Source organism: Plecotus auritus (assembly GCF_963455305.1).
Source record: "Plecotus auritus genome assembly, chromosome: 6".
Classification (NCBI taxonomy): Eukaryota; Metazoa; Chordata; class Mammalia; order Chiroptera; family Vespertilionidae; genus Plecotus; species Plecotus auritus.
This window is the reverse complement of record NC_137773.1, coordinates 68,693,482-68,709,992: the sequence shown is the minus strand read 5'-3', so window position 1 is coordinate 68,709,992 and position 16,511 is coordinate 68,693,482. Positions and strand designations below refer to the sequence as shown.

The 16,511-nt window shown below is 38.1% G+C and overlaps 1 protein-coding gene across 1 annotated transcript in view; it reads right to left on the bottom strand.

The window, feature by feature from the left end:
• Nucleotides 1-16,511, bottom strand: part of GASK1B (golgi associated kinase 1B) — a 53,890-nt gene that overhangs the window by 25,933 nt on the left and 11,446 nt on the right. The window contains exon 2 of the mRNA XM_080675370.1: nucleotides 6,881-7,095. Within this exon, the coding sequence (XP_080531496.1) occupies nucleotides 6,881-7,095 (215 nt within the window). The remainder of the gene's footprint in view (nucleotides 1-6,880; nucleotides 7,096-16,511) is intronic.

The window sequence follows — 16,511 nt, the reverse complement described above, 5'->3', positions numbered from 1 at the left end:
AAGCCATACCAACGCATAGTTGCTTGTTGAGTTTATGAACATAAGTTTATTACTCACAGCCATCTGAGAGAAAAAAATACCTTCATGGAACAGGAAGTTTCCATAAGCATCATTTTCCCCATTCTGAATGTTTGCACACTTCCAGCCCTTTGTTAGATCCCTGTCTCTGAAACTCTTCCTGACTCTTGTATTCACCTGATTTCTATACTAAATGTCACATTCTCAGTCCACATTTTCTTACCTCCAATTCCACAAAAACAAATAACATCCTATTTGTTTCTATAGAATGTTAAACTTAACTGTGACATCTGATATACTCTGCTATGATTATCTGTCTTTTTAATTAGATTTCATAACTCCTGGGGGCAGGGATATGATCTCATCCATCTCTTTATCACCAACACTAATCCTCAAGTGTCTGGAACAGAGAAGAGCTCAAAAAACATCTGTCAAATCAAAGTGAAAAGAAGTATGTGTAACACATCTTGTTGATGGTGGAAGCAAACATCTCCTAAGATACATCTCTGTTGTCCCACTCTGTAAAAATCCCTTAATGTCTCATCAAATAGTTATTCTTATAAAATGTAAGCACAGTAAGAACTCCATTAAATAGTAAAAATATTACTTTTTTAATTCATTTGAGTTTTCATTTTCTAAAGTTATACTTCTCTTCCTTTAACAAACTTTCTTATTGCAAGTACACTTTTATGTCTTTCACCTTTAAGGTTTTTAATGTGACATTTTGTATTTAATGTTTTAATATAACTAGGTAGTTTTCTTTAATAAAAAACAATATGCCCTGAGAAACTATGACATTTTCAGACATTCTGATGCTAATTGAAAGTTTCCAAAGTTGAATAAGTCAGGGACTGCCTTTGAGAGATTCGTGGCTTATTAAAAAAGACAGACTAATCAAAAATATTTAAAACTTTATGTGCAAGATCTATAATATAAGTATGAAAGTACATAAGAGTAGAAAATAAAATGATTTGGGAATGATACAATTTAATGAATAAAAATAATATTAAAATATTTAATTCTTACAATGATATTTACCTCTATTACTTCTGGATAATCCATTTCCTAATTTAATATGTAATATTCACTGAGCACCTACTGTGTACCAGGCATGTTCTAAATCCTTTCTGTGTATAAAAGTATTGAATCCTCTCAATAGCCCTCTACACAAACAACATTATTATTCCTAACTTTACAAATGTGGAAACTAAGGTAGAGAGGAGTTAAGTATCTTCTCAATGTTAAAAAGTTAGTATTGGCAGCTGGGATTCAAATTTAGCAGGCTGGATCCAGAACCTCAGTTCTTAACCATTACACGAACTATCTCTGACATCAAATTTCTACATCTTAATCTTTCCCCATTATTTTTAATATACTTTTTTGAAAAAAATTTGACCAAACCTTGGAAACTCAAATGCTCTCTAGAATACTATTCTTTTGTCATCCTAATGGAGTAAATTTTTGTCTACAAAGTCATACCCCCACGCTTCATGTATAAAAGGTTTCTTGTGTCTCTATCACATTTTACAGACACAGTAAAATGGCATAGCCTTTATGAATGCAGATTTGTTAATTGGGTAAAACAAAAAGAATGTTGTGTACAGAAAATCAACAACTGGGTTCTGTATTCTCTCTCGCCCTTCTATAGCATCATGAAACAAGTAATTTTAGTTTGCTTCATGCATAGCTTTTCTAAGATTGTTCATAAAATCCATTCAATACACTCCATCCCAAACACCATTTAAATAAAGCATATATCAAATATAAAATAAAAATCTCAGTGAAATTAATGAAAAGAATTGCTGTATAAAAGATAACTACTTACTATGGTACTCATGAAAAAGGGACTAAGTTTGTTTATTCATTTACTTGCTCAGTAAACATCTATATAAACAGTGTATAGTGGTAAATATAAGAATTAAAAATATCAACTAAGATATGACTTATTAAAAATGTAAAATTTTGCCCAGTTGGTGTTGTTCAGTGGTTGAGCATCAATCGACCCATGAACCCAGAGGTCACAGGTTTGATTCCTGGTCAAGGCATAAGCCTGGGTTGCAAGCTCAATCTCTAGTGTGGGGGCATGCGTTCAATGATGTTTCTATCTATTCCTCTCCTTTCTCTCTCTAAAAATCAATAAAAACATATTTTTTAAAAATGTAAAATTTCTCTAGAGCAAAATCTACTATGAGTAAAGTCAAAAGTAAGAAAAATTATTTGAGACATGTAGGAATGATGAAGGCAAATTTTCAGGATATAAATACAAAATGTGTTTATAAATCAATAAGAAAATGTTATGGAATGCAACATAAAAGGGCAATGGTTTGAATACACAATTCACAAAAGAAGAAATACAAATAAACAATATTTGAAAATATGTACATCCTCATTCATAATGAAAGAACTAGAAATAAACAAGACCCCCCCACTACCCTCCAAAATAAGCCAAAATATTAATTAGTTTTCCACTTCCAAAAATTGGCAAGAAAGGGGGAAAACGGCACCCTAATACTTTCCTTGGGAAATTGTAAAATGCTTCAATATCTAAAGGAAATTAGCCTTTTGTCTGTTGCACAGTAGGAAGCAAATAGATATTAGATAAATGAAAAAAAATGTAAGTCCACTCTCACAGATGCTGTCCTCCTACATATAATTTGATATACTTTTGTAAATGTAAGCAAATTAATTAACAATCAAATTAATTACTGACATTCAGATTCAGTGCTTTTTAACCAGAGCCAAAATTAGGAACTTCAATCTTGGTATCATTACTTGAACAGGTTCAGTAAAGTCTTGCAGAGATCTCATCCTCATAGATTATCAAGACTGAGAAAGTTTCCAGCCCCCTCCCGCTCCCCAGGCAGAAGAAACAAGAGGGTAGACTACAAAAAGAACTGACCTACCAATAGAATCAGTTCCTGATGCCCAATATCTCAAGCCAAAGGTGACTCTTGGTCATAGAGTATGAGTGGATTGGAGGGAGTCACCAGGTAATAAAAGACAAAACCTGAACTAAGTTAGGATCACGAGCTATACCTAAAAGGTAGATTTGGGTGATACCAAAGATATCACTGTATGGATATGTAGGTATGTATTGTAAAGCATCTAGGTGACTCCCAAACTTTTTACTTAGAAAATCGGATGATGATGCCCCATAAAATGAATTGAAAGAAGCATTATTCACAAATTTGTCTCCTAATCCAGAACTCCCGAGTTTGGCTCCAATTTCTGTTGCATGCCAACTATGTGACCCTGCCCAAGTTACTTCATTTCTCTTTGCCTAGATTTCCTCAAATCTAAAATAAGAATAATAAGTGTCTACTTCATAGGGTTACATGGGGATTAAATAAATTAATATCTTAGTGCTTAGTATCAAGTGCCCAGGATAGTGCCAGGAATATATCAAGTGTTATATGTTTCTTAGATTATTAATAGTGTTAGTTTAAGGATTTGAAATATTTATCTTTGTTGAAAATTCATAATAACAACTCATGTGCCCATATTTGTCCTCAGGACCATGGACCATGAACACAATGATGACAAAGGCCATGATGCACTCAGAAGGAGACTGTGGCGCAGCTGGAATCCGTTCTTGCTCAGTCAGGGTAATGAACAGAGAGCTACAAAGTGAACACACATTTTGTGAAAACAGCTCTCTGTCCATGTGCTATTTTATTGTATCTCTTATAGGCAGAATGTACCACTACTCCCCCAATAACTGTTTCAGACAAATAGTATATTTAGTATGCTCTAAATATCATGTGAATATAGTCAATCCCTCCTCATGTTTTGCCCTATCCTCTCTATCATTTGCAGCCTACAGCCCTACTCAAACTCTTCCTCCTTCACTAGCTATTTTATAGCAAAGTGCTCTCTCTCTCTTTTGACCTCATAACAGTGAGAACTTATACTATTTCAGCCAGCCATTCTTACATGAATCTATCTTTTTGTTTTATACACCACATTTTCAAACTAAATATTTTTTAAAAAATCAAACTTGAGGTGGGCAATGAGGATACAATCTTATACTGCTTTGTTACCCCTGTGGTTATTTTTTGTAGTATAATGCCCAGTAGATGTCACATAAATATATATTCATTGGTTGAAAGATAGTTGTAGCTTTCCTCAGTGATAAAGACAGAGGTAGGATGAGATTTAATTGAAGATTCAAGAATTAAAACAAGTATCACTAGAGACAACTTCTAAAAGGGTTTGCCCTCTATTCAGTATAGGTTAGTTCTTAGGTTCACTAGCTACAAACCTCAAGGTCATTCCTTTCTCAAAGACTTCACTACCAGGTTCATAGGTTTCCTCTCCATCCTCCTCCTAGTCATCATCCTTAGAGCTTCAACATCTATGCTGACCACTCCCCTGGCCTCACTATATCTGGCCTCATAGTGAGTACCTTACCTACTTAACCCTAGAAATCTTCATTCATTCTCCACTTGTTTGCTAATACATTTTTATCACACCAACTTTTTTTTTATTAACAATAACTTGGCAGTTGTTTTATAATAATGTTTTAAAATATGAAATCTAGAGTTATTCAAACTTGCTGAAACCTCTATTCGGGAACTTACTAGCTATATAATACAGAACAAGTCAGGTAACTGCTGAGAGACAATTCTCCATGGCATTTCTGTACATCTTCTAGCAGGTTTAATTCTGCACTACCTCTACAAGTATGTTGGTATAGCAAACAGCCTTGGAAGATACAAAGAGTATCTCCTTCTAGGACGGAAGGCAGATTTGTTTTCGGACCAAAATAATAAAGATACTGTCTCCTTTTGTATATAAATACAAAATGTGCTTATAAATCAATTAATTAATTATTATTAATAAGCCAAAATATTATTTTTCCACTTCCAAAAATTGTTAAGCAGGTTTGCTAGCAGCCTCTTATAAGATTGGAGGATTCCTAAATTTAGAGTTCTCAGCAATGACACAACTCCACTATATGCAGCATTCAACAGGGTCACTCTGTATCACCCCAATGGAACTTGAGGGGCAAAGGACCATGAAGCTTTTGCCAGCCGCCATGAGTAATGAGGTCATTTGTGTCTAGTTTGGGAGTCTTTTGTTTCTGCTAGCATCCATGAACATGTGGCTGGCTAACTTTTTAGCTTGTGAGGAGGGTAAGATCTCAGGCCTGTCACAGTTCTTGATAATAACTTCTTTATGCCTCAGCTTCCCCTACCTGTAGAATGGAGGGGTGTTTAGAACCAGCCTGAGCCTCGCAGCTGGGCTGTTCAACAGTATTTGGTGACTTACTGTCTCCTTGCCAAACCAAATTTCATGTTTTCCAGCTCAGCTCTCGCTGGTGGCTCTGTGGCATTGACACCATAAATCATTCTCTCCTTCTTGAAAGTTTCCAATCCCTAGTCTGTGAGTCTGAATTAAACTTGTTTTCTTCCTACATTTCTCTCTCTTTAAAAAAGAGATTGTTCATAAAATCCATTAAATTCACTCCATCGCAAACACCATTTAAATAAATGGTGGAATTTATTTAAATTCCCCCAAACTGACTGAACAGACAGCAAAGACCTGAATAAAAGTTTGATGTTCAAAAAAAAAGAATATACAGGGTGGAGCAATAGTAGGTTCACAGTTATGAGTATACCAAACACAAGTTTATTTTTTTTATTATTTATTAATTATTGTATTATTTTCCACACAAACAATGATAAACCTACTTTTGCCCCACTCTGTATAAAATTCTAAAGGCTTTTAAGTTGGAAGCAGACATCTGAGGAATCTATATGCCATCCTGAAAAGTCACACACACACACACAAAAGGAGAATGTTTTGCAAATGTCCTAAGACAGTCCTAAATTTCCACAAAATACTCATTAACAATACAGCAACAGAAATCCAAGTTTATTTTTAATAGAGGAAGGAAAAAGCAGAAATCAGAATGAGGGGGTGGACGGAATCAAAGGATCTTTATGAAAAGGAGTTAAGAGTTATGAGAAACCTAGAAAATGTTGAGTCACTCAATTATGTAGATGACCAATATTAGTTATTCTCTGATATTTAAACTTAATTAAATATTTGCAAAAAATTACTGAAAAGAAAACAAGTGAAATGATGGTTGTAAGCTATGTGGCCAAATGACCATGAAACACAGGGAGGAATGATGGAAAGAAGACAAACTTTTACCATCAACAGATCCCAGGCAATCCCAGCTCCAGCTTTCAGTGGTTTTAAGAATTTGTGATGTAGTACTTTCAACAATAAAGATTTTTAAAAATTTAAAAATTGCCTGGCTGGTGTGGCTCAGTGGTTGAACATCGACCTATGTACCAGGAGGTCATGGTTTGATTCCCAGTCAGGGCAAATGCCTGGGTTGCAGGCTTGATCCCCAGTGTGGGGTGTGCAGGGAGCAACCAATCAATAATTCTCTCTCATCATTGATGTTTCTGTCTCTTTCGCCCTTCCTCTCTGAAATCAAAACATATATAATTTCTTTTATTTTAAAATTTTAAAAAGGGACCGGCATTAGTTACTTAACTTCACCAAACTTCTATTTACTCACTTCCCAAATGGGGTAAGACTATCCACCTTGAAGAATTATTGGTGGGTTACCTCAATAAACCGTATCTATGGTAAGTATAACTATTGCAAGATTAAAACACTGAAGGGTTGCCTCTTCAGAAAGTAATAAAAGAGCTGAGGGACATTTCTAAGTATTTCCCTAAAGACATAAAAGTGTATCATGAAGCACTATACTCGCCAAATATAGCAATAGAGAACTTCAATTCTGGTTTCATAAAAACTCAAGGTGCAGAAAATTCCTTCGTGTCAGACTTGTATAACTCAGTGCTAGTTTTAGAAAACCACTTACTTGATTTGGTGAACTTACCTGTAACAGGAAATCAAAGAGGGCCATCTTGGACCACTCGTGGTGATGCACTGCAGTACAGCCCCACTCGGGTCTGGGTGCGCGGCCATTCTGCCAGCACTTCTGCTTTAGCAGCTGCTGGTAAGCTCCCCAGTTGAGCTTCACAGAAGAGTGGGTCTCGTTACTTGTTGGAGATAAAGATGGATCCCAGAGAATAACAGGACAGGGGCGGCCATCTAGGGAATTAAAGAAACAAACATGTTTTTAGCATGGGATTGCTGAGTGAGTGTGTCCCTGGGCAGTCACACACTTTCACCGCTTCATGCTCTCACCTGTCAAATGCCGGAGTGTGATTAGATGATGTTACGATCCCTTTATCTTCTGAGGCTTTAATATTCTATACCTCAATGATGCTTCCTGAGAGAAGTCTTATAAAATGGAAGGTATTGGTAGACAATAAGAAATATTTTTTTAAAATAGGATACTTTAAAGATGTGGCATTAGTTGGCCTCTAACCACCAATAAGAACGTCCTCTGGTTAATGTGGTTTTATTCCACATCTAAAAGTAGGCACCACAAAGGAAGGAAAGAATCCAGACACGTATAATTGTCTATTCGGTGTCTGAATGGAACTGCTCTCTATTTGTAATAACAACTGTCTGATTTTCTGAGGCTGCTTTATGATGTCAGGAAGAAAAAGAATTTTCAGAAGTCGCAAGTTTAAAAGTGAAATTGTATGGTTCACAACCGTCACCACAGTCTCCAAAGAAAAAGAAGCAAGCGTGTGTTTTTTCTTTTTTGATAGAAGCATCAGTGCTCTTGGTAATAGATCATTTACTCACATGTAACCTCACAAAGTGTATTTAAGCAAATGTCATTTCTTCAACTGCATGGGTATAGGTGATTTTTCAAAAAATCTGTCACTTGAATTGTTTTTGCCTCACTTTGGATAGTTTTTAAAATTCATTGCTAAACTGCATCAAAATGACAAGCCTGACTGAAGTCACCATAAACAGTGAAGACCATGATGGGTTCCACTGGAGGACACTTCAACCTCAGAACCAATGACATCACTCCCAGGCCCCTGTTTCTGCTAAATAAAGTCACTAAGAGAAGACATGGAGCAGCTTTGCTTATAACTCAGACATCAGAATGACGCTCATGGGGGAAAGAAACAAAAAACTAAGTCACAAAGATGTGAAGAAGAAAAAACAAAACCATTTAACTCACTCTTAACAGGCCAGGACAATAGAAGCCTCTGAAATTACGACTGGAATGTCTAGACCAGGGGTGGGCAAACTTTTTGACTCGAGGGCCACAATGGGTTCTTAAACTGGACCGGAGGGCCGGAACAAAAGCATGGTTGGAGTGTTTGTGTGAACTAATATAAATTCAAAGTAAAGGAGCGGAGGGGAGAGCAAGAGAACTGGATAGAACAGCCGGATCCGGCCCGCGGGCCGTAGTTTGCCCAAGGCTGGTCTAGACACATCACGGGGATTTTTAAAAGCCATCTATAATAATAAAAGCATAATATGCTAATTAGTCCGGACAGCTGAACGACCTTCTGGACAAAGCCGCGGTGGCGGGGGCCGAGACAGAGGCAGGTAGGGGTGATCAGGCAGGCAGGCAGAGGGGTTAAGGGTGATCAGGCAGGCAGGCGAGTGCTTAGGAGCAATCAGGCAGCCAAGCAAGTGAACAGTTAGGAGGCAGCGGTCCCAGATTGTGAGAAGGATGTCCGAATGCCAGTTGAGGCCCGGGATCAGGTTTAAACTAGGAGTCAGACATCCCCCAAAGGGTCCCAAATTGTGAGAGGGTGCAGGCTGGGCTGAGGGCCCCCCCTACCCTCACCCCCACTCCCCCACCCCCATGCACCAGGCCTCTAGTTTAAAATAACCTAAGAGTTTCTCAAAGTATAACTGGTTTCCTTTTTGTTAAAGACTTTTGTTTTTCCACCTTGCTTGCCTGCTTCTTGCTGAGTTTTTATCACTGGTCTGAAATGCAGGAATTCGTCATCTTCTCTAACCACTCCTGAATTTAGGGTTACACTGACCTCAATAATTTTAACAGCATTCACTTAATCATTCTAATCACCTGTATTCTAGTTTTGTTCAAAAGAAGAAAATCTTTCTCCTCTTAGCCTTGAAATTTAGGCCAGGGCATGTGAAAAGTCCTTTAGATTGTGGAAAATATGCCACAGTCATTGACATACAATTTAAGAGAAAAAAGAAAAACAAAACATGAACCATAAATAAAGAACTTCATTTTTAACATTACCACTCTCCTTTTTATTTATTTTTACTTTGTTAAATGATTTGGGGCTCCTGGGACCTAATTATCTTCTTAGATATAATATAAATCTAATTTTAAACGTATTACTCCAAATATTATGCCAATTTAAAAATAATAATAATATATTCCAGACAAAAGCAGTCTATCATGCAGTGGAACATACATATAGACCAGTGTAAGCAAACATGACCAGAAGACACAACATCACTTTCAAAGACATGAACACTTCAGACTTCTAAAGATAAACATCAAGACGCTCTATCAGGCAGGGTCTTTGGACCAACGTGATACACAGGCAGCTCTTTGCATTCTCAGTGCTAGGAAGTATGCAAAGCGAGGTGAAGCCCAATACTGAAGTTTAACAACACAAGCCAACACATGAGGCAGACAGGCCAGAACAGGTTCCTCAGCAATTCACTTAAGACCCTCAGAGAAATATGGAAGTTATCTACATAAACAATTGAAATAATTGACAAACTTCTGGGCTGTCTTTCCTTTCCTTTAGAAACATTTGTTTCTTATTTTCAACGTAATTAAAAGTAAATCTACTCATTTTAAAAAACATGGAAAAACATTAAAATGTATAGCTAAGGAAACAAAAACCATCTATAATCTCCTACCCCAGTAGGTACTGTTATTTGGATATTTACCTCTGGTAGTGTCCCATCCCTTTCTTTCTCACCTGAAGGACAGGTAAGAAAACTAAGTTTCTGTTTTTGGGTATTGAAGGAGTATAGCTTATGGTTTAGCCCAGCCTCTGGAGTCCATCAGACCTTTTCAATTCTGGTCACATTACTTCTTAGCTTTGTAACAGTAAACAAGTTATACAATCTCTCCTTGCTCTTTTCTTCTGTAAAATGAGAGTAATAATGTACCTTCCAAAAGGACTCTGTTAAGCTAACGGGGTTCACACACTTAAAATTATCAACCTGGTACCTAACATATTTGCATATCTCAGAAAGGTTTTGCTATGATTATTATCACATATATACCTTGTACAATTACATAATTAATCAGTCTTCGACTGGCCTTTATTTGTTTATTGAGCATCTACTATATACCAAGCTTCATTCTAGACTTGAAATAATTAATGTATTTTTTTCTTTCATAAAACTTACATTTCCACCAGGGGGAAGAGGCAACAATTATGCATAAAAAATAAACTATGTGGGATCATCTTTTATAAACAGTTTGTTATAATTATTTCACTAAATATTATATCATAGACATTTCTCTTATAATAAAATATTTTTAAATAGAATCACTTGATGATACAGTGATCTAACCCAGTGGTCAATAAACTTGGTTAAAGGACAGACAGTAAATATTTGAATTTTTTAGGGCTACATGGTCTCCATTGCAACTAATCAACTATGCAAGTGCTCAACTGTTGTAGCATGAAAGCAATGAAAGACACTATATCAATAAATGGTCTTGGCTCTGCTCCAATAATACTTTATTTCCAGTGTCATAGTAATATTATTATTCTTTTTTTCCCAACCATTTAAAATTATAGAAACCATTTACAGCTTACAGGTCATACAAAAACAGGCAGTAGATCTTTGTCCTGATCTAGTCTACAAGTACATTATATTTCATTTACCACTTCTCTACTTTAGATGATCAAATTTGTTGAATGGCACATTTTCTATACGATTGTTTAAAAAGTTGTTCTCCGACTGCCAAAGGAAGGGAGCTTTTAGCTGATAGGAATACTTGATTTTCAATTAATATTCTGTTTTCCTCTTCACCAATCCATGGTCCCTCAGCAAAATATTTTGAATGCTATCACATGAAGACATTCCATCCTGCCCGGCTGGGAATCAGAGCGCCTTGGGAAAAGGGGATTTCCAGGAAGAAAAAGGCAGGGTGAGCGGCATCCTGCACGATGAGCAGTGGGTGGCTAGGGGCCCTTTTGAGTCACAGGTCTTCTTGCTCTGCATCAGCACATATGGCCAGCGGGAATATAACAGTAGTCAGCGTGGCTCCCGACCTCAGAGCCGTGAGGACTGCTGTGAGCCTTGCACTTTTTAGAAAATATGGCTGTTAAAAGAATTAACTGAACTTTGTTAGATCTGAAGTGATGACAGAAAAATCTCCTCTGCAAACAGGAAACTGGTTAAAGCAACTTACCCCGAAATTTTTCAGAAATGAGGAGCATTCATCTCCTCGCGTTCAAGTCTGTCAAAATGATGCAGTAATGTACTCTCTAGAGAAATATCAACAGTGCAGAGATAAAAGTCTAACTGTCAGCGTGGTGCGGAAGCAGGTTTTAAAAGATATGTGGGTGTTCAAGTGAATTAAAGGTGATATAGCTGTCTTTAAAAAAATGAGATTGCCAGGAAATCTATTCCCCCCTGCCCCAAATCTGAATATCTTCCCTGAATTCTAATGTTCTCTCAAGTTGTTCTTTACTCAAAAGCACAAAGAAGACATTCTTTCCAGAAGATAAATGTGAAAATTCACTGAGAATGAATGCTATACACAATCTCCTTTGCCTCCTATGAAATGCCCTTCGCTTTGAACACCAGCTGACTGGCTTTGTTGAACTGTAGGTGGATGCTTAGCGTGTTGGGAGGACTTGTGAATGTCTGTCTGTGTTTGTCACTGAGCAAAAATAAGTAACAAATAGCCTGAGCACTGAAATCAAAAGTCTTTTTCTATCACATGGGCCAAGTTCCAGGACTCCTTGTGAACAGTCCAGCTCAGAGCCTCCATTAAAAAGAACTCTACAAAAGCCACTAATGGAGACAAGGGCCAGTCAACTGTGAGGCTCATCTCTGTTCTAGGGAACAAATTCTGTTGGGTTCCAGTGCCACTGTCCAGGGCATTGCAGGAAAACTGTAATGCTGCCTCTCTCTGACTGATAAAGGCAATCGCTGATGGTGATGCAACTCCGATGATCATGTAGCAGGTGTCTAGTTGTTAGCGAATCCCTTAAGTACTATCTGCTCTATTTTCCAGCAGTAGGATTTTGGCAATTAAAAGTATTTGACTGAAGGGGAAATGAAGGCCAGAGCTTTTGGTGCAGAGTTGTTGAATGGAAACAAGTTAGTTGATGTGAGGCCCTGGGAAAAGGGGAATTCTGAAACAGCCAGGGAGAAGGAGGAAATGTGAAGGATTAGGTGAAATTTTTACTTCTGGTCAAGGTTTTAAATATTGTTATTTTTTTTAAAAAAAAAAGTATTTACAATTGCCCCTTAATTGTCCTCAAATGGACCTATGGGTTCCTATGTGTCAGATGAAAAGAATTCAGAGTAAGGCATGCTGAAAATGGAAGCCCGGGCCTCTGAGAGTTTAGAGTTTAGTAGAAACAGATAAGAGCACATGCATATGATGATCAAATGAACTGTCTGACAGTTTGATGAGTGTTTTGAAGGCAACAAGTGAAGGACTAAAATAAAGACTGGGCTCTTGGTATAGAGCCAGGAAGTGAAGAAATGCTGTGCCCCAGAAGAGTAATGTGGTAAAATGTCACGGTTAATTAGAAGAACCTTTGCTGAAAAAGAGCTGAGAGTCTGGGGTAGAAAAAGCAGTCAGAATGTTGACTATTTTTGACTCCATCACTTGCCTCCATAGGACTTGAGCCAAGTCCTTCAGCCACCCTGACTGAGGCACTGAGTTCTCTAAGTTGCAAAGAAATCTGTCTGGCGGGGCTGCATGACAATCCAGTGGAATACTGAAAATGCAGCACTGTCCAGTATTAACAAGAGCCAAATCTACGTTCAGATTTCATGACATAAAAAAGGGGAAGGTGGTAAGGAGGCAGAATTCCACAGATTTTACATAGGTAGATTCTACACAGCCAGGCAAGTTCTGAATATAGGGACCTGTTTCAATCATACAGAACGACATTTCTGGGTGATTTAGAATACCTTTGTCAAACAAAAAAATAACTATATTTACTTATCAAATTGTTTCTCCCTTCATGATCTGTTTTCTCTAGGTTGGACTGAGTTAAAATAATCTCCATATTTCCACAAGAGTTAGCTAAGGAAGTGGGCAAGGAGAATGCCTTGTGACTTCCTCCATCACAAACTACTTGAAGAATCTAAATCATCAGTTCTAATTTAAAAACAATGTCCTCCTTTGCTCTGAACTTTGACTAATGACAGGAACTTCTGCTTTCTAGGTCTGCCCTGGACTTCCGCTTTGTAAATGGAAACTCCTATCTCAATATTCCACTTAAAAACAAACAGGAATCAAACTTGACTTCAGAGGGTGATGATGATGTGGTCATTGTGCCAGGCTCCACAAATAATCACATTTTGTGAACAAAGTCTTGGTCACTTCAGAGTGACCCAGTCCGAGGCAATTCAGTGTTTATTAATGTAGATAAAGGAACCATGAATTCCTAACCAGAGTAACCTTCATACAGTGCAAAGCTCATTACATCACTACTCTTCTTTAAAAGCCTTCAATAATTCTCCATTATCAGCAAGATAATGTCTATGTCCTCATATGACATAAAACCCACCCACTTTCCACAGCTTTATCTTACCTCATCCTCACCCACAACCCCCCACAACCCTAATCTCCTTTTTACAGAACTGTTTGCAGTTTCCTAAGCACACTCTGCCTTCACAAGTTTTTTACACATCTATTTTCTTTAACCTTTATACACCCACCCTATCTCACTCCACCCACAGTGACTTTTAAGAACCAGTTCTGACATTACTTCTTCTAGAAGTTTTTATATCTCTCCACTTACCCCTGTGTGTGCATACACACACACACACACACACACACACACACACACACACACACACACACACACACTGAACTAAATTCTCCTTCTCTGTGCCTGCAGGGCCCCTAAAAATATCTCCACAGAGGTCCTTATCCTACTTTTCTTGCCTGGATGTTTTGCTCAGCTGTCTCCTTCCCTCTGAGCTGAGAGCTCTGTGAAAATAGGAACCATTTTTTAGGAACCATTTTTTAATCATCTTTGGATCTCCAACTCCTGACATAATGACTCAACCAAAGCAAGTATGCAACCTTGTGATTAATGAATGAATGAGCCTTGAATAAAAGTTTGGTTGATATGACCTCCCAGTAACCTATGATTTCACTGACCTTACCCAAAATGAATTGAGAAGGATTAGAGAGAAACTTGAGAAATAGAGGTAGGGATATGCAGAGGTTTCCACGCCCTCATTCTATACAGCTTGTACTCGAAACATCACATCCATGTATCCGTATTCTATGAGACACTGGGATGATGAAAACAGGGATGGTGGAAACCCCACTGCCTTTCTCCTCCTGGCCCCAAATCACCATCATGAGGAGGGAAACGGTTAAGGCATTGTGGCTATATTCAAAAATAAGACCAAAAGGCAGTGGGTTACAATATGGATGTATGACGAACTAGAAAAACCCAAGGCACAGCCATTGGAAGCTAATGGGAGATAGTATACAGCGATGAGGAATGAGGTATGGAGTTCTCGCAACCCATATCTATAACCCAGCCCCACCACCCAACCTGTGGACCTTTGGAGGACATATGTGATTCTCTGAGCCTCATTTCCCCACAGAAAATCTGTCCAAGAAAATCTGATTATGGGGCTGTTGTATAATTTAGTGAGATAATTGATGTAAAGTGCTTAGCATTCCGCAAATGAGATGTTGCCATTATCCACTATCAATTCCAAGCACTTTCTTTAAATGACAATTTTAGATGCCTGTTTATTTAGGTCAAGTAAACATCAATCTAGATAAACTAAGAAAAGCTAAGGAAACACATCACAAAGAGCTGAATCAGTTTGGAAACTGAATGAAAGTAAAGATAACATTTACTGAGCATTACTCCATGTTAGACACTGTATTTTATACCTATCAACTCAATTTTCACAACACTTCTATGAGGTAAACACTGTTATCATCCTTATTTTTATTATCACCTCCCTACTGTACTAATGAAGAAATAAGGTACAAAGAGATTAAGTTACTTGTCCTAGGTCACACAGCTATCAAGTGGTAGGGCCAGGATTCAAACTCAAGGAGTTTACATTGCCAGTTTCTATGGGCTGACCTGTGTCCCCTCAAAATTTAGATATTGACGCCCTAAACCACAGTACCTCAGACTGTGACTGTATTTGGAGAGAGGCCCTTTAAAGAGGTATGGAATATAATGAACAACATAAACTGATGAACAACAACAGATCCAGAGACAGAGAAGCATCGATCAAACCTCAGAGGGAAGGTAGGGGAGGGTGGGGGTAAGGGGGAGAGATCAACCAAAGGACTTGTGTATATGCATATAAGCCTAACCAATGGACACAGACACCAGGGGGGGTGATGAGGGCATGAGTGGGGGGATGGAGGGGGGCAATGGGATGATAAGAACACATATGTAATACCTTAATCAATAAAGAAAAACTTAAAAAAAGAGGTAATTAAGTTAAAATGAAGCTATCATGGTGGGCCTTCATCCAATCTGACTGTTGTCCTTATAAGAAGAGAAAATTAGAACATACAGACACAGAGGAAAGGCCATATGAGGGCACAGGGACAAGGTGACCATCTACAAGCCAAGGAGCGAGGCCTCAGAAGAAATCAAACATACCAACACTTTGATCCTGGACTTCTGGCCTCCAGAACTGTGAGAAAATACTTTTCTGTTGTTTAACTTATGCAGTCTGAAGTATTTGTGATGGAAACCCTAGCAAACTAATACAACTGTCCATGCTCTTAACTACAAAGCTATTTGAATTAAAGACTCTTCAGCTTTTTCCCCATGCTTAGAGCAGTGCCTCACACACAGAAAGTAAATGCTATTGATTATGACTTAATTCGATGGAAAAGCCAATATTTGCCCATTAACTGAGGTGTGTGGGGATCTGGGCCGGGGCGGGGTGGGGGGCGGGGGGAGCTGTCTGTCTAGTCATTCACTTCATGTTGTCCTTAGGGACAGAGATAGCAACAGATTCAGTCCTAATGGAAAGGTCATGACCTTGAGATCAGTCTGGTGTTGAGTGAATCTTTTTTTTTTTAATATATTTTATTGATTCTTTACAGAGAGAAAGGGAGAGGGAGAGGGATAGAGAGCCAGAAACATCGATGAGAGAGAAACATCGATTCAGCTGCCTCCTGCACACTCCCCACTGGGGATGTGCCCACAACCAAGGTACATGCCCTTGACCGGAATCAAACTGGGACCTTTCAGTCCGGAGGTCGACGCTCTATCCACTGGGCCAAACCAGTCAGGGCTAGTGTTGAGTGAATCTTGAAATCAGTGGCAATAAGAAGATTCTCGAAAAAAAAAACACCAAGATGGCGGCATAGGTAAACACTTAAACTGCTGCCTCGCACAACAATTTCAAAACTACAACTAAAAGACAAAACGTACATCATCCAGAACCAC